At 35.0% G+C, this 22,043-nt stretch overlaps 1 protein-coding gene across 1 annotated transcript; it reads left to right on the top strand.

Moving 5' to 3' along the window:
- The first annotated feature begins 8,879 nt into the window (after nucleotides 1–8,879).
- Nucleotides 8,880–21,661, top strand: LOC148855206 (putative leucine-rich repeat receptor-like serine/threonine-protein kinase At2g19230). The gene is made up of 13 exons (XM_088985654.1): nucleotides 8,880–9,073; nucleotides 15,431–15,977; nucleotides 16,111–16,586; nucleotides 17,447–17,585; nucleotides 17,670–17,741; nucleotides 17,913–17,984; nucleotides 18,071–18,151; nucleotides 18,605–18,756; nucleotides 18,962–19,227; nucleotides 19,394–19,520; nucleotides 20,629–20,691; nucleotides 20,778–20,967; nucleotides 21,057–21,661. Exons 1-13 carry the CDS (start codon nucleotides 8,995–8,997, stop codon nucleotides 21,484–21,486), a joined length of 2,694 nt encoding a protein of 897 aa, XP_088841780.1. The 5' UTR covers nucleotides 8,880–8,994; the 3' UTR covers nucleotides 21,487–21,661.
- Nucleotides 21,662–22,043: the final 382 nt, after the last annotated feature.

Raw genomic sequence — 22,043 nt, 5'->3', positions numbered from 1 at the left:
AATGTGTTCATTTTCAATAAAAATTTGTTTGTTTATAACTTCATAAGTTGATCAATTTGATTTGAATGGTTGAATTGCTTAGCCACTACTTAGATAAAGAATGGTTTTGTTTTTGAGTAAATTTTAAAATATATGGGTTTATATTGTGAAAATTTTTGACACAAATCTAATTAGTAGTATTTATTAGTGAAAAATAACTTAAATATAGTATTTAATAATAAAAAATGAAAGTTAATACATTAAATATAAGGCTTAATGAGAGGGGATTAAATGATGTAGAAAGTAATAATTGAAGTTACATTTTCAACCCTTACAACTAGAGATGAACTATATACATAAATATGGCATTTTAATAGCCATTATAATAAAATAACTTTTATACCCATTCTCAAACAAAGAAATAGAGGGTAATTTTAGTCCATAAAAACTTTTGCTCTGTATCCACACTTTTATATATAGTATAGATTCTCAGTAGGAAGTCGGTTTAAGTATAACTTTTCCATGACCCTCTAATGTTCTCACTCACACCCAACCTGACCCGACTTAGAAACATGCCATTTTCAAACCTGCTCTGACCCTATAGGGTTGAACCCAATAGCAAGCAAATCTAATTAACGATCTTTCAATAGTATTTTTTTAACACATTTCAGAAATCTAGTTGAAATTTGATTTATAGCTACGTTTCATGTAACACTTCCTCTGTTAGTGAAAAAAGGAAACTAAAATAAACATTAATGTCCTTAAATCTCAAGGGAGGTTTAAGGATATTTAATATTTTGTTTAAAAAAAGTCAAAACCATCCTTTCTTTGGACATGAAGCAATTGACTAGTTAATTATATTGTGTGGTTGGAGAACCCGTGCTTGGGTTTGACTCACCCAATGACTCAATAATTCAATTTATGAGTCTAGGTTAATACATATATACAGTACAAATTCTTCTTGGACTAGTGTTTCACACCTCCTATGATAGTTCAGTCCCCTAAAGTTTCTGATAATCATAAAAACCTCTCCTATAATTTTACTTCAACAAAAATTTTTCTTGAACTTTTAAAAAAATTGACAAAAACCTTCCTTCCATTACTGAGTCAAATGGAAAACATTTGCCAATGCATGAATTTTTTCCAAATGACCATTTTATCCTTTTGTAAAATGAGTACTGAAATAACTAACCGATGAAGAACCGGATTATGCTGATCAAGAACATCCATTGGTGAAGAACAGTTGCCAGAAAGTAGACATTATCCTCTGGCAAAAGGAATATTCCGAGCAATGACCATTATCATTCCCTGCTTCAAAACGATAACCTCGCAAAATTCCCGAGCTTGTGTGACCCTTACTAGCGGTGTTTGGTTTTTTATATTTACAAGAAATATATAATAACAAATTAGAAATATATAATATTATATTGTAAATAATAAATAATATATTATATATTATAAATATATAATTATATAGTTATATATAAAATATATATTTATTAATTTATAATATATAAAAATAAATAAATATATATAGAAATATGTGTATATTAATTAATCGCTAGTTTTCTATATTGCTTAACCGAAACGAAACGGACTGACTCAATTAACGAATTTTTAGTTTGGTTTCTGTCGATTTTTTTGTTCCATTCGGATTTTTTATTTTTCTTGCTCACTAATATTTTAGATTGTACTTTAACTCATAATGATAATTTACATCTTGAGGTAAACGGTCGGATTGATGCTGGATCAACAATCAGTTGGAAAGTCAGGTAAGTACTTTTTTTTATTACAATGTTGATAAATTTATGAGCTAAGGGTTGCTAACTTGCATTGCTCTTGCTTAGTTTATTTTCCTAGTTCATCTTCTGCTAATAAGAGCTCATTACAAGGGGCCAAGCTGACATCTACGATCGCATCTGGTCACCTTTCAGCCAACCTTATTTGGAGTAGATTCAATACCTCACTTACTGTCGACCCCTAGAGTTCCAACGACTACAAGCTACCATCAAAAGTCATGAATGCATGGCAGTGTGGCTTCTTGGAATTCTATTTACCCCTGGTGGATCCTAATTCACAGTTTTATATGTAACATGCATGTAATTTGCAGATCCTGAAAGGCTCCATAGCAATTAACAAAATTGAGAAATTTCAGCATTTTCTTGAATTGCGAACTCTGGTATGAATCTGAAATTCCTGTTTACCTATATTCAAATACCATCTATTCCACAGGGCTAAGTGGACATGAGGTCGTGTTTCTACGAAGGAGACAAAAAGAATCCACCCTTCCACCTATGTTCAATGCCTTAATTATTTGGTCAAGGAGCTTTAGCAGTCACCAATAAACATTGTTACCCATTTTTCTAAGGTTAATGATGAGGGCGGATTTGTCCTCCAGTGAAATTGTGACATCTGGCACCTCATGTAAATCAAGTGTAGCCTCTTGACAATTGGGCAGTTCGGCAGAGCTTGTCACAGCTTGTCACTTACAGATAGCTCAGTAGAGCTTGTCACAAATAGCTCGGCATAGCTCGGGGAGCTTGGTATAGCTAGGGGCAGCTCGGCATAGGCAGCTCGCCACAGGCAGTTGGCCACTCCACAAGCAGCCTGACGTCTTACAAAGAGTTCGCCACTTAGGGGCAGCTCGACACTTACAAGTAGCTCGGCATAGGCAGCTCGCCACAGGCAGTTGGCCACTCCGCAGGCAGCCTGGCGTCTTACAAAGAGCTCGCCACTTAGGGGCAGTTCGACACTTATAGGTAGCTCGGCATAGGTAGCTCGCCACCGACAGCTGGCCACTCCGCAGGCAGCCTGGCGTCTTACGAAGAGCTCGCCACTTAGGGGCAGCTCAGCGCTTACAGGTAGCTCAACATAGGCAGCTCACCACAGGCAATTGGCCACTCCGCAAGCAACCTGGCATCTTACGAAGAGCTCAACACTTAGGGGCAGCTCAGCACTTAGGGGCAGCTCGGCGTATTGCAGGAAGATCTCCTGCCTGACAACCATACCTGACAGATCTGGAGACCTGCGCCCATGTCTCTCGCTAGGCGGCACCGTGCCTACCAGTCCTAAGAGTTGTCCCTTGACTGGTAGAGCCGTACTCTGCAGCAACCGCCTGCACCTGCCACCTCAGCTCTGGCAGTAACGACTGCGGTAGAGAGACAGAGGCGGTTACGCCTGACTTGACAGAGGTTGTTATGCCTGATTTGACAAGACACCACTATATAAGGACTCCGACCCCCAAAGACAAGGGGGAGAGAATGAAAAAATGGAGGTAATCCCTGCTCTCTAGCTCTCTCATTTCTCTCCAAGCTCCCTACAATCAGAATGCTAACTTAGGCATCAGAGAGTCCCCACCGGGAAAATATCCCCGGGTCCTCTGATTCAATTCTCATAGGTCCCTCAACTCCCGCCGCCTACAAAGGAGAGAATATCACCTCATGCAGAGGGCAGTCGGATTGTGCTACATCAGAAAGCTTGTCACTAGGTAGCTCACCACTAGGGAGCTCGTCACCAGGTAGCTCACCACCAGGGAGCTCGTCACCAAGTAGCTTACCACCAAGGAGTTCGCCACCAAGTAGCTCACCACCAAGCAGTTCGCCACCAGGGAGCTCCATCATCCTCTGAATCACAAGCCATCTGTAAGCAAGTCGGATGACGAAGTACTTAGCCAAAAATTGATACATCACGAAAAAAAATTGGTACGTGACCAGAAACGGCTACATCATCTACTGTTACTATTCTTTACCAAGTATTACCCCATTTTAACGCACAATTAATCTCTCCCAGTAATTCATTTTTTATTTTACTAATGTTGGCTGGCATTATACAATTAGCTATTTTCACATATTGATTATTTTCAGTTTAAAAACAGGGTAAGTGGTTAGTCAACTAAGAGAATTAATTGATAACAATAACGGTTCGGTGGTTTGTTCCACCCATAACCTTGTAGTATTTATAGACTTGGAATTAGGGGTGCTCACGGTTCAGTTAATCGCACTGTCGGACATTTTTCAGAACTGAATTGATACTATTGGTTTTTGGAAAACCGGTAACCGGAACCAAACCAAAACCATTCAGTTAACCGGTTTATCGATTTGGTTAATTATTAGTTTGGTTTGTCGGTTTTTTAATTTTTAGAATATATTATAAATATATATATATAACACTATATTTTAAATAATAAATAATATATTTATATGTAATGCATATTTATTAATTTATAATATATAAAATATATAAAGCATATATTATATATATAATTTAAAACATATATAATATATAATATATATAAATATAGGCATGGGTAGAGTTCTTGTGGGCAGTAGATCTGGAGTCTCCCCATTATCCCCAACTTTCTCCTAAGTTATCTCTAATTTAGTAGAGAGTTTCTCTCCTAAATTATCTATAATTCTTATTTATCTTCTCCCCCACTTTTTATCTACAACTATCTAAAGAAAGTTTGAATTAAAAAATTTAAGAATTATTTAAATATTCTAATAAAATTATATAATAACTGATGGTGCGCAATCCGGTCACTACTAGTTGGCACTTGCGTGGCTCCTGAAAGGTACCTGAGATGGAGAAGATGAAGAATCCCCGGGGGCTTGCACGGTGGGAACACTCCGACACTTAAGTTAGAGTTCTATGAAAGATGCAAAGAGAGGAAGAAAGCTAAGAGTGCAGATAGCGCAAGTATATGGAAGTTACCTCTGTCTTTTGGGATTGGGCTGCTTATAACAGAACTCTATCAAATCAGGCCCACTTGCCTCTGATAGGGAAGGTATAACCGCCATTGTCGTCCTGCCTCAACTGTTACAACCAGGGCTAAGGTGGCACGTGCGGGGCCATCCTTGCAGGGTACGTACCTATCAGGTGTAAGACACCTTCTAAAGGTGGCGGGCACGACACCGTCTGACGAGAGACGTGTGTGCAGTTTCCATGTTTGTCGGGTACGGTGGTCGGGTAGGAAGCCTTCCGGTGATGTACCGAACTGCTCTTCTGCTAGCCACCCTGTAACGAGCTACCCTGCAAGTGGCAGCTACCTGTGGCAAACTACACCGAGTTGTCTGGCCCGAGGTGTCTCTACCTCGGGGGTATCTAGAGGCGGATCGTGGTGTTCCTGCTTGAGAGTGGCCTAAAATCCACTGGGAGGAGCTCAGGCATTAAAAAAGGCTAGGGGGCCCCGAGCTCGGAGGTAGCTCGGAGTGCCTCGGCCTTGGGAAGGAGGCGAACGCCAGACGGCTCTCGGCAAGTAGCCTAACCCGCAGAGTTGCCAGACTCAGCTCGGTGAGCCCTTCCCACCAAGTTGCGGTTGCTATTATTGTGCTGTCACGCTGAGTCATCGCTTGAGCAAGATCACGCCCACATTTACTCATGCTACAAGGTCGGGCCAAATCACCCTCCATCAATAACTTTAAAGTATTTATTAACAAGACAAAAAATAATTATAATTGATTTAATATTATTCATATTATTAATAATTATATATTTTTACAAAGTTCATCACTAAACTATGTATAAACAATATAAAATACGATTTTCTAGATTGTTCAATCTAAATGCTATCCAAATAATAAAATCTAACATTAAAAATGAAATATTATTTAAATATTTCAATAACTAAATATCTTAAATAACAAAATATTAAAATTAATATTTTAAATAGTTATTGAATAACTTTTGGTTATAATAAATAGATTAATATTTTAAACATTTAGTTAAATAACTAAAATTTTTAAATAATGAAATATTTTACATAACTAGATTTTAAATAGTTAAAATAACAAAACTATGTATTAATAGTACTATAATTTTATGGATTATTAAATTCAACAAGTAATTAATATTTTAAAATTTAAATAATGATATTATTTCAATAAATAAATAATATTGTAAATAACTAATTCCAATTATATCAATTAATATTTCTTGAAAATAATATTAAAAAATATATTGTTTATTAATAATAATTTTAAAAATTTAATCTTTATTTATTATATATTTATCTATACTAAAATTGATATTTATTGTATTTCAGTAATTATTTATTGTTTTTTGTGATAAATATATTTTCAATAATTATTAAATCAATTTTTGTTTTGTTATTTAATAGAATTTTTTTATAATTATTGGAGTTTAAACTATTGTTATTTAGCTTTTTAGCTTTAATTTATTGTGTATTTTTGTTATACATTTTTAATAATTATTAGAGATTAAACTATTGTTTACGAGTTAGTTTGTTTTAGTTGTAGGTTATTTGGCAACCAAATCGACTTTGTTAGGTTGGGGGGTTGGTCACTCAAGTTATATTGGTTTGGGTCAATTTTTGGTTTGGTCGGTCATTTCAAAAGATTTAAACTTAAAATTTTGAATTTCAAAATTAAGTTTAAATTAAAAGAATACAATGGCATTATTAAAAATTAAAATTATGATATAAATTATTTTAGCCTAAGAAATATTGGAATTTCTCCACTTTCTCGTATAAAAAAATATATTTAAAATATAAAATATTAATATATGGTCATGTCATTCAATTTTAATCAGTTTACAAATGACCAAAGTAAAATTGATCCAACCCAGTCGGGTTAGGAAATTGTTGAATGAAAGCTGACTAGAAATATTAGAAATCGGGTTTGTCTGTTTCATTAGTTTGATTCAAAATGGCAACAAGGTGGGGCGGGGATGAGGAGTCTCTCCCCATCCTCGTTCCGCAAAAATCCCCATCTGTGTCCCTGCCCCCATCCCCGCCACATGGACAAAGTTATCCCCATCCCTATTTCCACGGGAATCCCCACTCCCTATGGTTCATTATAATGTCAACCATTATGTTTTTGTTTTTTATTTTATTTAAAAAATAAAAATAAAATAATTAAAATTTACAATACTTTTAGAAAATATTCAAACATATTCAACCATATTTTTAAAAATATTAACATATAGACGTATGTGTATATATATACATATATAAACTATGCATATATATACGCGTATATATGCATATATATTAGTGGGGATCCCATCGGGTGGAAATCGAGGTCCACGTGGGGCAATGAGTGGTCTCCCCGTCCCCACCAATGGGGATGAAAAAATTCCCATCTCTATACCCGTGGGGGACTGGAGAATCATTCCCATCCCCGCCCCATTTGTGGCAGATCCCCACAAGGATCAAGGAAATGGAGAAAATTGTCATCCCAAAGTTTGATAAACAACCCTATCTAAACTTAATTATTGTTACTTTTGTATTGTAAAAAAAATTATTAAAAGTAGTATATAAAATATAAATGATTATTAATTATTATATAAAACAATTGTATATAGGGATGTCAATGGGTTGGGTTAAATGGTAAACACAGCTTGACCCAACTCTATAAGGTAAGGTTAAGGTCAAGTATATTTGGCTTAGGGTCAAGTTAGAGTTTTGATTCTTTGACCCAAGTCAGGTTTGGGTTTTGGCTGACCCGCCCCACCAAGTCATGATACCTTGCATATATACCAAGTATTCTTGCAATTTTTTGACTTCTACCTTTATAGGCTTAAAGTTTATAATTTATTTATATGTTGATTTTGATTTTTTTTTAAATGGAAAAAATAACACCTTAGAATCTATAAAACAATTTCCTTATTTAAAGCAATGTATTTTAGGTCTTCAAAATATGTTAAAATATACATTTAAAACTATATGGGTCAAGTCAGGTCGGAACTGGGTTAAACCCTATAAGGTTGGGTCGGGTTCAGGTCCATGTATTTTTTAAGCTGGGTTGGATCAAGTTCGGTTTGGAGTGCTGGAGGGTCGGGTTAAGATTTAGACAAACCCATGCCAAACCTGACCCGTTGACATCCCTATGTATACTCTTATATACTTCTATTGTTTATCTTTTAACTTAACAAATTCCGTATAACGCACGGATGCCGTTAGTTATATATAGAAAGTAGAGTACAAAATCTCAATTGATATGAAAGTTTGAAAAATAACAAAGAATAGAGAGCTGCCATTGAAAATTTAATGATTCCTGGCGTTATCATGGCGCAGTTTTCTTGGTGGGGGGCCAAAGTCCCCGCCGGTCAAGAACGCTCCCGTCAAGGACGCTCTCAATTTATTTTGCCCATTTGATATTTTTTAGGTCAATAGACTTGTTTTATTTTTATTTTGACTTGTAGTAAAATGACTTATCATAAATAAAACGAAATAAGTGATTTTTCCCAACAGAGCGCTATACAATTTCCATAGCATTTCCCTCTAAGATGACTTTGAAGAAATAATATATTAATTAGAATTGGCATGGTCTAGGCGCATCAATTAGGATCGATATAATTTCCATATAATATTTTGGAAGGGGATTTGAATAGAAGTATTTTAACAGTGTATGTTGGATTTATTTATTTATTTGTTGTAGAACCGATATGTTGCAATATATTAAACCTTATTTACGGATTGGAAATAGTACTGATTTTGTGATAAAAAAAAAGAAAGAAAAATGTTTTCTTAAATGAATATATTATTAATAATTTCTGACCTAGTCAAACATGGGACTATGAATATAAATAAAAGAAAAGAAAATGATAAAAAAGAAAAAGACAGACCTCGACAAGGGTTGGAATCCATGTTCTTTGCATAGAGGTGAAGCCTTCCTTTTCCATATAGAGGCTGAGAGATACGTAGGCTGAATCAATGGCGTGGAAGAGGGGATAGATACTTGGACTAGATAGACCGCTGACTCTAATTCATTCTATATATAAGGCAAGAGAAATAAAGAGCAAATAGGATCAGAATTATCGATCCAATTGGGAGGGTTTCCATGTGGCAGCTTTTGGTTACATGAGCTGAAAAATCGGGAATGCCGTGAAGTTGTAGTTGTGTTTGATAATAGCTCAGAAAGTCTGAAATAGGTTTACTGAAGGTGCAAAATCAACTTTCTGGTGAAATTATCTCAAATAATTTCTCCGAAGCGACTCAATAAACGCAGAAACCCCCCCAAAGACTCTATACTGAATACTGATTGAAGAGAGAAAGCAATGGAGATGTGGTTGAACTTCATCTTGCTGGTGGGTTGTTGGGCAGCTAATGTCCTCGTTAATGGTCAACTGCAATCTGGTAAGCATATTTTCATTTTTCTCTCTACAATTTATCCAAAAGCAGAGTTCGATAGATATTGCCTTATGGAGAATTAATTACATGCATGTAATACAGGTGCAATTTCATCATAGAAAGCAAGTTGAAAAAGAAAAATTAGCATAAAGGAACTGAATTACAAAAAAGAAGAAACCATGTTTCAATATGATTACAGGTAGCCTTGTTGCATGAGATCTTGAACCTCAAGAGGAAAACCACCCACCCTTCGAGCACTTCTTCAATATAAAATTTCATCAAATACATTAATCACTGTTTAGGCTCTGTTTGTTTTGCAGTACAAATCTGAACCGAATACAAGCTCTGTACCTGGTTCAGTTTTGTATATTTTTGTTTGTAATCATAATTTGCACTAGAATTTAGAGAAATATGATGCGCATGGTGTAATCAGATAACCCTTTAATATCTATAAAAGTAAAAAAATAACAAATAAAAATAGATAATTATTGATCATGTCAATATACACGGATACCTACTTGAGGATATCAGGGGCATCAATATTTTAATTTTTAATCATTACGTGTAAACCTTTAATAAAACATGAATATGCTAGCATTTGTAATAAATAAATTTAAGGCATCATATCAAATGCCTTTTTATTTTCCAAAGTAGGGGCAACTCAGGTTGGCCCTAGTTAACATTTGATGCTGCCTTGATCTCCGGCTTTTCAGGCCGGGCCAATTCAAATTTGCATCTCTATTTTGAATACTTTAAGCTGTGTTTGATTTGAAGAAAAATGTAGGAAAAGGAAAGAAAAGATAAGGAAATCTTTACAAATCTTCTATAGGTTTTCTTACCTTTCTTTTCTTTTCTCTATCTTTTTTTTCAAGCCAAACATAACCTTAATGTGTTCCTAATTTCATTGGATCATATATGACCACTACCACAACAGATGTTTTCTCAAATAAATAATTCTTCTACCTCCGTTATAAAATGAGGATTACTTTTTTTTCATATCTTATTATTCAAAATCAAATTAAATTTAAAGCAAAGTAAATATCAGAACTAACACTGCTTAATCCCATACATTTACACCCATACAAATGAAATGTGCAGGACAAACAAACAAATATCTTCTTAAAATTGTAAATTTGGCAAAAGAGCAACCAAATGTTTATTCGCATAACCGAGTGGTGGCTCAGTTGATAAGTTAATTGGGTAGCGAAGATGCGGATTCCAGTTCCACTTAGGGGTGAGTAAACAAATTGAAAAAATCAAACTGATCGACACTGAATTGAAAAATTGGTTAATCGAATTGATTGGTTTGGTGTTTTTAAAAAATTAAAGGTATCAGTTCGGTTTTGATTAACCAATATAGAAAACCAGCGGTTAATTGAACCAATCAATATATGTATATTTTTTATATATTATAAACTAATAAATATGTATTATACATAAATATATATATATATATTTATTTATAATATATGATATATTATTTATTAATTAAAATATAATATTATATATATATATATATATATTTATAATTTTTTACTATATATTTATATATTTTTATAATATATATTATAAAAATTAAAAAACCAAAAAATCAATGAACCAAACTGATGATTAACCGAATTGGTCAACTGGTTAACTAACTGGTTTCCGTTACCAATTTTCTAAAAACCGATAATACCAATTCAATCCAAGAAAAATCCCCACGGTTCAATTTCAGTTAACCGAACCGTGAGCACCCCTAATGCATATGGTGTGGGCTCCATGTGTGAGCCCCATGTGCGTGAAAAGGTGTTTAGAATTAGAACTTACATGTACAATTTCATGAATTGGGATTTGCTTCTAAGTACTCTCACAATCATATCCCACTGTGCATTGAGAATATCTTCCATGAATAATAATAATATATAAGTATCGTGTGGATGTACAGCTAGGACATGATGTGAAGTCAGTGCAAAGGAGGTTCTTTCATTAGGATGGTGTGAGGACAAAATCTGGATTGGTCCGATGTTATATTGCCTGTACAGCTGTACACCAATTGTGTGATCTAGATTCCTTGCAGAGTTTTTTTTTTTTTTTTTTTTTCAATAAGCAATTAGAATAGGTTTTTAACATGGAAAAAACCATCTAGGAAGTTGATGCAACCCATTATTAGACATGGAGAAAGAACATGCAAGTATTACTTGTGATATTGATTAAAGATTTTCAGGTCTATTCTTTATCATGCAAGTGGGTAGGTTCTACCAAGAATTGAATGGAATCAACCTTAAATTGATATTACCAAATGTGTTATCAGGCAGGTTTGGTTTCAAGAATACAAATTCCTGGAACTGACTTCATTCAGACTGATTCTAAGGTATGGGGGTTTACCCTATCCGAACCAGCCAAATTGACTTAATGGAACCACCCTTGGTTGGCTTTAATAGAACCAGACTTATCTTAAAATAAATCCCAAAATACCTTGAGTCTAAACGACCTGTGGTCACCCTAAGACTGAGATTAACTTTGATTCAACCCATTTTGTTGATTCCTGAATCCCTGATTTCAAGTTGGGTTAAGAGAAAGGTCGGGTTGGATTAGGTTGAATTTAGGAATAATCATGGGCTGGATGGCAAGATTCCAGGCCTATGTTTTAAATGCAAAATAGTAAATGTTTATAATGTAGAACATTAAATCTATATAAAATATGTTATATTGTATATAATATAATATAACAGTTAGAACATAATCATACAACTCTTGGGCAATTTTCTCTTCACCCTCTGCAGAGACACACTATAACACAACATCGAAAGCAGACTAGCTGAATTTGGTAGCTGTTTTACAATTTTACTAGTTGTGAGATTAATCATTTTGCTAAAGTGTATATGGTCCCAATTACTCACTCTCTGGCATTAATCCCACAGTCAGTAAAACAGATATCAGATTCAGCTAATCATTGGTATGCCATGGATCCCACAAAAGTTGCATATCGTGTTTGGATATATTTCACTATAATTTGGTGTTTTTTTTTTTTGTGGGTTTGCCTATGATATAGAAAAGATATGATATCTGAAAAACTTCTGACCAGTCAAGTAGAATCACAAACTTGATAGTCAATCAGGTGTTATTTATTAAAATTCACGAGTTTTGATTGGTCAGAACTCTTCCTATATCATGTCTTTTTCGCATCATAGATTTTCCTTTTTTTGATAGAAAAACAATTCATTAAGAGGGTGTTCTTTTGGTGGTTGTATTTGTGTTTCATCTGGTTTACAAATACATAGGATTTTGAAAAAATATTTTCATTTTGTTGTTAATTCTAGAATCATTATAAAGTTCTAAACACTATGGAAAATTGCTTTTGGAACAGAAGAACATGGTTTAAAAAGAAGACGAGGCCAACTCATTCTATGCTTCTTGGGACATACTCTTTACACCATATTATATTATATTATATTTTAACATTTTTTATTCAAGGGGCTACCCGAGAGAGAGTAGCTATCCCCTAGGGCTGTTCATAAAAGACCCAAACTGACCAACCCGAGTTGGCCAGTTTTTCTTCAGCACTAGTCAGTTCCAGGTTAAAATAAAACATATGAAAACCGAAATCGAACCAACCCAAACCAATTTGGGTATATATATATATATATATATATATATATATATATATCAGCTTTATTTCGGAAATATGCATATTATATATAAAATTTCAGCTTTAATCCATCAAATCATTTTTAATTTCTAGGCATCCAGGCTTCGCTTCTTAGACTTGAATCCTTTACCGTTTACACCGAAAGAATCATTCACAAGACCAATCCAAGCCGATGCCAATAAACCGACCCAACCCAACCTATGAACAGCCTTACTATCCCCAAATCCATAACCCCCCCCCTCCCCAACACAAAACAGGATTCGATCCCAAGTCTCCATTACAGTCAAGTGATCAACAGAAAACCTTGCAAACGAACATTTAAAACCCTATAAATGAATGACTGTACAGTCAAAGTTGAATAGTGATAGATAAATTGCTTATATAGATGTTTTTTCTGGTGATACGGCAAATCCCCCCATTGGGGCTATTTGAGTAGTGTAACACCACACTTATAACCCCCTCCCTTAAGAAGCGGGATTCAAACCCCATATATGCTGAAATACATTGAGGCTCTGTTCACTTTTTGGTAAGTCATTTATTTGGGTAAGTGCATTTACCTATTTTCTTTTGTTTCCTAAGTAAATAAAACAATGATCATTTTAGCTATAAAAATCTATTATTAAAGGGGCATTTTTATCCCATTCAAGTATTGGCAACTAAGGTTCAAAATGTCGTTATGTATCGGCTGATACGTATCATATCGTGGCCTTTCTGATACGCCCCTATAGGGGATGTTTCGAGTCAGACCATGGTTCAAAGGGTAGCCAGGCCTTAAACCGACCCCTTTGAACCAGATAAAAAAAAAAAACACCAATACAAGTCAATACACCAGTATCGATACTTTGAATCTTATTGCCAACTTCCCCCATGTGGGAAAGTTATTTATCCACCTATGAGATGGGTATTATTTATTGGGGTAAGTGATACCTTAGAAAATAAACTTTCCATGGTGCCTACATAATTCTGAAAAAAGAACGTGGGTTTCTTCGTCAATAAGAATCAAAATCCCATTTACCAACTTTTTCCCTTCACAAAATCCAAAAAATGACCCCTCGAGTTTAAAAATAAATAAACCATGAAAAGAATGGTGCTTATGGTTCTCTATGATTCAAAACACAAAAATTTACGGCCCTGATGTAGGCCCAGGCCCGGGCCAGACTTAAAATATTAAGTCCAAACCCGGCCCTAAAATTTATGGGCCTAATGTGGGCCCAGGCCCAAACTGGGCCTGAACACAAAACCCAGGCCCAAGTCCAGAATTTTCCGACCAGGCTGAAATGATCACCCCTATGTACTACCTAAATCATCATCCAAACCTTAAGTAACCAAAGAGGACCATTCGCGAACTCCTCCAATACTCAAAACCACAACTATCTTAAGCAGAATGGTTGTACTAGTGTGCAATGCACATGTACTAGTGTTAACCAATAATCGTGTATATTTATATAATGTATGATATATGATACATGGTATTTGTGTGTGACATGCATGGAATCTAAGGAAAATATCTGCTTTATATATTATAAATAATAGATACGGTGTACACAACGTATCTATTATTTATTGCTGAGGTGAACTTTAAAGCCAAATTTAGCAAATATAATATTAAAGTCACCATTATAACTCAAGTCTCAATTTGAAAAGAGTGCCATCATTTAGTGTCATTTTGAAGAACATGTTTTTTGAAAAATTTACATTCAAACGGTTTTTTAAGTAAAAATTAACTAAAAGTATACTATGTACTTTATACTTTAGTTCTATTGAAAGTACAAAGCATGAAGTACCATTGAAAAAGGCCTAAAATGTTAACTCAGGCCAATCCGAATTGCACCCCTTTCTTTCATTCTTTGAAACACACCATTTACCATTCCTATAAGATCCCTCTAAGATGCAAATTGCTAGTAATTAACACTAAACGTATTGTTACTAGACCTGTTCATGGGCCGAGTCGGGGTGGGTTTAGGCCGGGCTTTGCCTCTTTATTAATAGAAAATGTCCAGGCCCAAAGCTTGATTTGCACATAAAATGTCCTATTTTTTGTGTAATTTAATAAACTAATATTATATTAATTTAGTAGTAATTTGATAAATTAATACATTAATTCATATTATCTAAATAGTAAACTAATATTTGATAATAATTTAATAAATAAACATATTATATATATTTATTATAGATAAATAATGTATATTTTTATTATATGTAATAGTATCACGCCAGAACCGGGCTTATTTGAAAAAGCTCAAGTCTGAACCCGCAGGCCTAAAATTTTGTCTAAGCCCAAAAATTATTGGGTGGGCCGGGCTGACCCGTTCGGCTAACTAGCCCATCAACAGGTCTAATTGTTACAGCATCTCCACGCAGCTTTTGGTTCTATTTTGACATGCTATACTGTGATACTCATCAATGGCTGATTCCTAGGCTTTACAATTTGATTTAAAGCAACATAGTAGGCTGATTGAACAGAAAAACTGTCAGGGTCCTAAATAAGTGTATCTTCAGTCAAATTTTGTGCTAGATTGATTTTGATGAGAGGCTAAAAAATGAGAGTCAAGAGACTTAAGTCCCAGCTTCTAGAGTTGATATTAATATGATAAGCCACTAATGGTGATATTAACAATCTAGTGTTCTGTTCTTGTTTAAAAAGATTATGTTCGCTCAATTGAATAGCCTACTCTAAAGTATACTGACTCTACTCGTTTCTGTTTGGATTATTTGTTTCTGAAAACAAGGCTGGATAAGCATCGATTGTGGGATACCAGAGAATTCCAGTTACACTGATGACAATACGGGCATATTTTACTCTTCTGATTCAAAGTTCACGGAAACCGGATTAAACATGAAAATCTCTTCCATTTACATGTCCAGCTCCCTTGAACAACAGTTCTCAAATGTGAGAAGCTTTCCACAAGGAAGCAAGAACTGTTACACCTTCAGACCAGAGCAAGGCAGGGCTTATAATTATTTGATCAGAGCTTCCTTCATGTATGGCAATTATGATTCAAAAAACCAGGTACCAGAATTCGATCTCTATCTTGGGGTCAACCTCTGGGAGACAGTGAAGTTGGATAATGCATCCCATGTCCAAGTGAAGGAGATACTGCATGTTCCCCCCAGTGACTACATTCAAGTCTGCCTCTTTAACACCAATCTCGGAACACCTTTCATCTCAGCTCTGGAGCTAAGGCCTGTGAATAATACCGCTTATAAACCTACATCTGGATCCTTGGTGCTCTACGGTCGGTATGATGCTGGAGCAACAACCAGTCAGAAAATCAGGCAAGTAAATTTGTTTCTGATTGCAGCCAACAGTTGTTCTCTTCAGTTACATATTCCTGTTATTTGATTTTCTTGTTCACCATTAGCTAATCATGAGAGGTTACATGTTCAATTAATTAAAACATGTCACCAGGGACCCAAATGACATCTACGATCGAATCTGGACACCCTTTAGCCTGCCTTATTTGGAGTCATTTCAAACTTCGTTTACCATTGATGCCCAGAGTTCCAACCACTACAAACTACCATCAAAAGTCATGAGCACTGCAGTCAGACCAAAGAATGGTAGTGGCTTCTTGGAATTCCGTTTGCCCCTGGAGGATCCTAATTCACAGTTTTATATGTACATACACTTTGCAGAAGTTGAAAGGCTCCAGGTCAATCAGTTGAGAAATTTCAGCATTTTCCTGAATGGTGAACTCTGGTATGAGCCTGAAGTTCCTACTTACCTATCGTCAAATACCATCTTCTCAAAAGCGCCAGTAAGGGGACAGGAGGTTCGAGTTGCTATGAATAAGACAGGAAAATCCACCCTTCCACCCATGTTCAATGCCTTCGAGATTTATTTGGTCAAGGAGCTTTTGCACTATCCAACAAACAATGAAGATTGTATGTCCATTTTTGTCTAAATTTCTTTCTAACACTAGTGTTACTTCTCCTTAATTACCAAATACTCTGGACCATCTTTAACCCAAAATTTGTCTATCCCTTTAAAACAAACATATTGGCTTGCTGTTAAGGAATAAAAACCTATTCAGGGACCTAACCTAAAAGGTTAACCACTCACGTGAAAGCCTATGAGGCTTGAAGCGTGGACACGGCCCATACCTTGTGCTGAAATTTAATTAATTATAATGGCGGTGACAAGGATTGAACACTAGATTATTTGGTTAAACAAGCTCTGATACCATCTCTAGTAACTGCATGTTCAACCTAAAATCTTGAGTTGTTTGGTGAGGTTCCTGAGGCTCAGTTTGGAAGGAGTACAAATGCAAATTTGTACAGTGCAAATACAAGTAAAATAATACAAAATACAAGATTTTGCACTCTACATAATTGTATTTGTACTCCTTCCAAACTGAGCCTGAATAGGTTTTTGTTCTCCAACAATTACCATCATAAACCTAGTTATTTTTACTCATTGGTTATTTCTTTTATAAGAAATAAGATATATACACACACACACACAGAGTATTTGAGATAGGACATTCAATTAGTGATACTTTCAAGATAGGCTCCAACTACTGCTGCCTCAATTCTTTGGAACTGGCCACATTGAAAATGGAGCAATAGGACTCTGTACCAATTATGGGTATTACAGCAGGATATGATACAAGAATTAGTGGTGCAATTCAGTGTCCCATATTCATTCTTTTATTTAATTTAGGGTAGACTTTCATCCCTTATTTGTTTAATATTGAAAGTATAAACTCTAGTTTGACTTTCTTTTAAATTTGATGGAAATTTAGTTGATGCTGTCATGAATATCAAAGTAACATATGGAGTGAAGAAAAACTGGCAAGGAGATCCATGCATTCCACAGAATTATACTTGGGATGGTTTAAAGTGCAGTTATGATGGTTATAACTCCCCGAGTATCATATTGTTGTGAGTGTGTATAGAAATTACAAGGTAAATTTCATTGACAGTAATCTGACTGTTTTTATTAAGAGTTGTTCATCTTACACGCAGGGACCTGTCCTCAAGTGGATTGACTGGGGAAATAGCTTCTTTTTTTGCCAACCTCACAGCAATACAGCACCTGTATGTATGCATGGATTTCATAAACAGATTAAAAAAAACTTACACCCTAGGGGTCATTTTACAAGCAAAGAAGTACACACTACTCGTTATAGACTTGATTGGGTGGGAATTCTCTCAACTCATCTAACATTTTTATTTAATATAACTTAATGGATCAATTTTTTGTTTCAGGGATTTATCAAACAATAACTTAACAGGATCAATCCCTGATTTTCTGTCACAAATGCCATCTTTGGAGTTACTGTAAGTTATTGAGCTTTGATTGTAGAACGGGGAGAAATTAAGTTAAAGGAAGAAAAACAAAGAAAATCTGACACATTTTGTGACAGGAATTTAACAGGCAACAGATTCACAGGATCAGTCCCGACTACTCTGATGGAGAGATCAAAGAATGGATCACTGTCATTAAGGTCTGTTCAATGATCCAGTCCCTGGATCATTTGTGGTGAATACTTTACGTTTCACACTATATATCTGTTTCAAATAATATATTAGTAGGACAGAAGCTTTTGAATGGGTCACCTCAAAAGTTCGTGTATATGAAGTAAGGGTTCCTAATACTATAACCAGACAACAAAAAGTATCAATTTTCAATGTCATTATATGTTTTTCACCAATTGTATTCCATTATCTTCTCAAGGATTCTACAAATATTTGAGTTTTATATTCAGCATTAAGATTCCAAGCCAATTAAGAGTAATATTTCACAGGCTGACAGGCATATGATCTATGAAAAAGTATAAACCCCCAGTACTTCAGTGATTTCAACCTTTTGTAACACAGTTTAGATGTCACTAGATTATTGCTTATTAATTTTCAGACCCCTGATGGTTCCTAACATACTTCTACCATTTTAATGCTAGTTTGGAGGACAATCCAGATCTTTGCATGTCAGATTCATGCAGACCCAAGAAGAAAAATATTGTTGTACCAGTAGTCGCATCAGTTACTTCAATATTGGTCATATTGCTTGCACTGCTTGTATTATGGAGCTTAAAAAGGAAAAAACAAAGAGGTATATCTTGGAATCTTGGATTTTCTATTAGCTTTCAACATCTCATTTGCACTGTACATTCCATATATACTTTCCATAGCAAGATGAATTTAGAGCTTTTATTGTATTTTATTTTTTATTAAAGGCTGTACCAAAGGTATCAGAAAACTTCTTGATGATTATGCTCACATATAATCCCTTTATTTCTGTGATGTTGTTCTAGCAGTAAAGCTCTTGGTTGAAGTTTACAAATCTGATGGGTCATTGGAGTCAAACAATCAACAGTTTATATATAATGAAGTAGTGGATACTCCAAAGAATAAACAGTTTACATTCTCTGAGATTGTTAGTACTACCAACAACTTCGAAACAGCCATTGGTAAGGGAGGATTTGGCACCGTTTACCATGGTTTCTTGAATGATGGAACTCAAGTTGCTGTCAAAGTGCTCTCACCATCATCAATTCAAGGGTATAAAGAGTTCAGGGCTGAGGTAAATCATTATAATCAAATTTGGGTTCTACAGAAAAAAAAATTGCAATGAAAGGATTGAATCAAAGAAATGTTCATTCCATATAGGAATTCAGCTAAATTAAATTACAGTTCCCCTGTGACAGACTACCAATTGTTGTGTTGCTATGACTGGATTCAAATTGCAGGCTCAACTCTTGTTGCGAGTCCATCATAAGAACTTGGTCTCTTTCATTGGGTACTGTGATGAGGGAGCAAACAAGGCCATAATTTATGAATACATGGCAAACGGAAACTTACAAGGGCATCTCTCTGGTATCTACTATCTATCTGATTCTGTTTCAGGCATTTCTTATATATCAAACTGCTTTGTGAATATACAATTTTCCAACTATTCCTGTATCCAATTCCTTTAGGCTGTATTTGTTTGCAATGCAAATGTGAACCAGATACAAATTTTGCACCTGGCTCAATATTGCATCCGTTTCTTTGTGACCATGATCTGTACTCTTACCTGATGCAAACTTTGCACCTTTTGTCTCATTTGCATCCATTAGCAGTGCAAATTTTGTGTTTGAAAATTTTATGCAAAATTTGCAACACTTCCTCCTACCTTAATTCTCTTTCATATAAAGTGGGGATCACATCAATTTGTTTCCTACTTACTCCCCCAAATAAATAACCTTCCAACTCATTTCTCTTTCATATAAATGGGAACCACATTATTTCACTTCCTATTTTACCTCTTACATACAAAGAAAACAAGGTCAAGTCTGAAGCAAAAGTAAAACCAGAATTTACACTAGTCCATTTGCACACGTTTGGTTGCAGTGCGAATTTTATTTACATACATGCATGGGAGAGCAAATAGGCTGAGTGCAATTTCTGGTTTATTTTTGCTTTAAGTTTGATTTTGTCTTATTTGTTTGTGATAAGTAAAACGAAGTTATCTCTACTTTATATAAAAGAGAATAGAGATAGGAAAAGGCTTATTTGTTTGGGAGTGAGGTAGGAAGAAAGATAATGTGGGCTCCATTTTAGAGAGATTTGAGGTGGAAGGATGGTGGTGCAAATTTTACAGATATTTTTGAGATGTAAAGTTTGCATTGCCAGTAAGTGCAAATGAACAAAAAGTACAAATTTTGTATCAGATGGAAGTACAAATCATAGTTACAATTAACAAGTAAACAGAAGCAAAACTGAAATGGGTGAAAAATTTGTACATGGTTCAGGTTTGCATTGCAAACAAGCATAGCCTTAGCAACTTTATGATGGTAGTATTAAAATTTTATGGTCTTTGTATTTTCATTTATAATGAAATAGATATAGTGAGGGATCAAACACAACCTCTTCATTTTAAAACCTATGGTTCTGGTATCAACCAAAAGCATTTAACTCATGTTTTTATAATGTTTTACTTAAGATAAAAATCTGGATGAATTAAGTTGGGAAAAGAGACTTCGAGTAGCAATGGATTCAGCACAAGGTCGGTGAGGATATGCAAAACTTGAATTTTCCATTGCTGTCTTTCTTTTGTGCTTAAATAAACTTACTATCAAACATAATTGACAGGGTTGGAATATCTGCACAATGGATGTAAACCACCCATAATCCACAGAGATGTGAAGACATCGAACATCTTATTGAATGAAACATTCCAAGCTAAATTAGCAGACTTTGGGTTGTCCAAGGATTTTCCCAATGAAGGCCAAACTCATGTATCAACAACAGTTGTTGGCACACCGGGTTACCTTGACCCTGAGTAAGTACTCAAACATGGAGGTTTAATTTCTCACTAGATGCATCAACATTTCAAGGCATAAACAATAAAATGAGTCTTATTCCATGCAGGTACTACATTTCTAACAAGTTGAATGAGAAGAGTGATGTTTATAGTTTTGGGATTGTTCTCTTAGAACTGATCACGGGCAGACCTGCAATTACAAAAAGCTCTGATGAAAGGATTCATATAGTGCAATGGGTGAGTTCTATGCTTGCAACAGGGGAAATAAGAAACATTGCTGACCAAAGGTTAGAAGGAGATTTCAACGTTAATTCTGTCTGGAAAGCCATTGAGGTAGCAATGGCATGCTTACCAGCTACAGCCATACAGAGACCAACAATGAGTGATGTGGTAATGGAACTAAAGGAGTGTTTGGCAATGGAAACAGCACATAAAGGCGCATCAAGAGTGGGTGAATACCAAGAGACCCACTCAAGCATGGCAATTGAAGTGACTCCCATGGATCCTGAAATTGAAATGAGTCCCTCAGCAAGGTAGTGCATGGTGTTTCCATAAAGTCTGTTTTCATATGGAAATTTATCACCAAAAAGAACCCAATGTTTTAGAGACTTATTTGCAAAATTTTAGTATATATGCAATAGTTGTGGCACATCTACATGAACGATTAATAATTAAATGTTAAGGTACAGACTTGTTCTTCTCATCGTGTTAATTAATCTGTCCATTATGCCTAAGTGGATGTCTTCTCAAAGGAAGAGGTGCTCCATTATTATGTGTCAGAGAATAAAAACCTATTATTAAGGGATGTCACCTAAATAGGTGTTCGATTATGGTATGGAAAAGATATGATATCCGAAAAACATATGACCAATCAAACTGGAATCATAAATTTGGTAGCCAATCAAGTGTTATTTATCAAAATTCATGGGTGGGTTTTGATTGGTCAAAACTCTTTTCATACTATATCTTTTCCACATCATAGATTTTCCCAATAGATTAAGCTTTTAGGTTGAATTCCTTGAGATGGTATCAAGCCTCTTTGACCAAGTGGGCTAATGTTTGATCTCCATTGCTCCATTATAAGTAATTAAATT

This window comes from Nelumbo lutea, chromosome 4, assembly GCF_056320005.1.
Source record: "Nelumbo lutea isolate HS-2025 chromosome 4, American lotus-T2T, whole genome shotgun sequence".
In the NCBI taxonomy this organism is placed as follows: domain Eukaryota; kingdom Viridiplantae; phylum Streptophyta; class Magnoliopsida; order Proteales; family Nelumbonaceae; genus Nelumbo; species Nelumbo lutea.
The sequence above is the reverse complement of the archived record's forward strand: the minus strand, read 5'-3'. Positions and strand labels throughout refer to the sequence as shown.

Bases quoted from the DNA above. Each gene is read 5' to 3' on its own strand.
- LOC148855206 (XM_088985654.1), top strand. From the start codon at position 8,995: ATGGAGATGTGGTTGAACTTCATCTTGCTGGTGGGTTGTTGGGCAGCT. The intron at 17,985-18,070 runs GTAAGTTATTGA...ATTTTGTGACAG, and splicing joins ATGCCATCTTTGGAGTTACT to GAATTTAACAGGCAACAGAT. The intron at 19,228-19,393 runs GTAAATCATTAT...TTCAAATTGCAG, and splicing joins ATAAAGAGTTCAGGGCTGAG to GCTCAACTCTTGTTGCGAGT.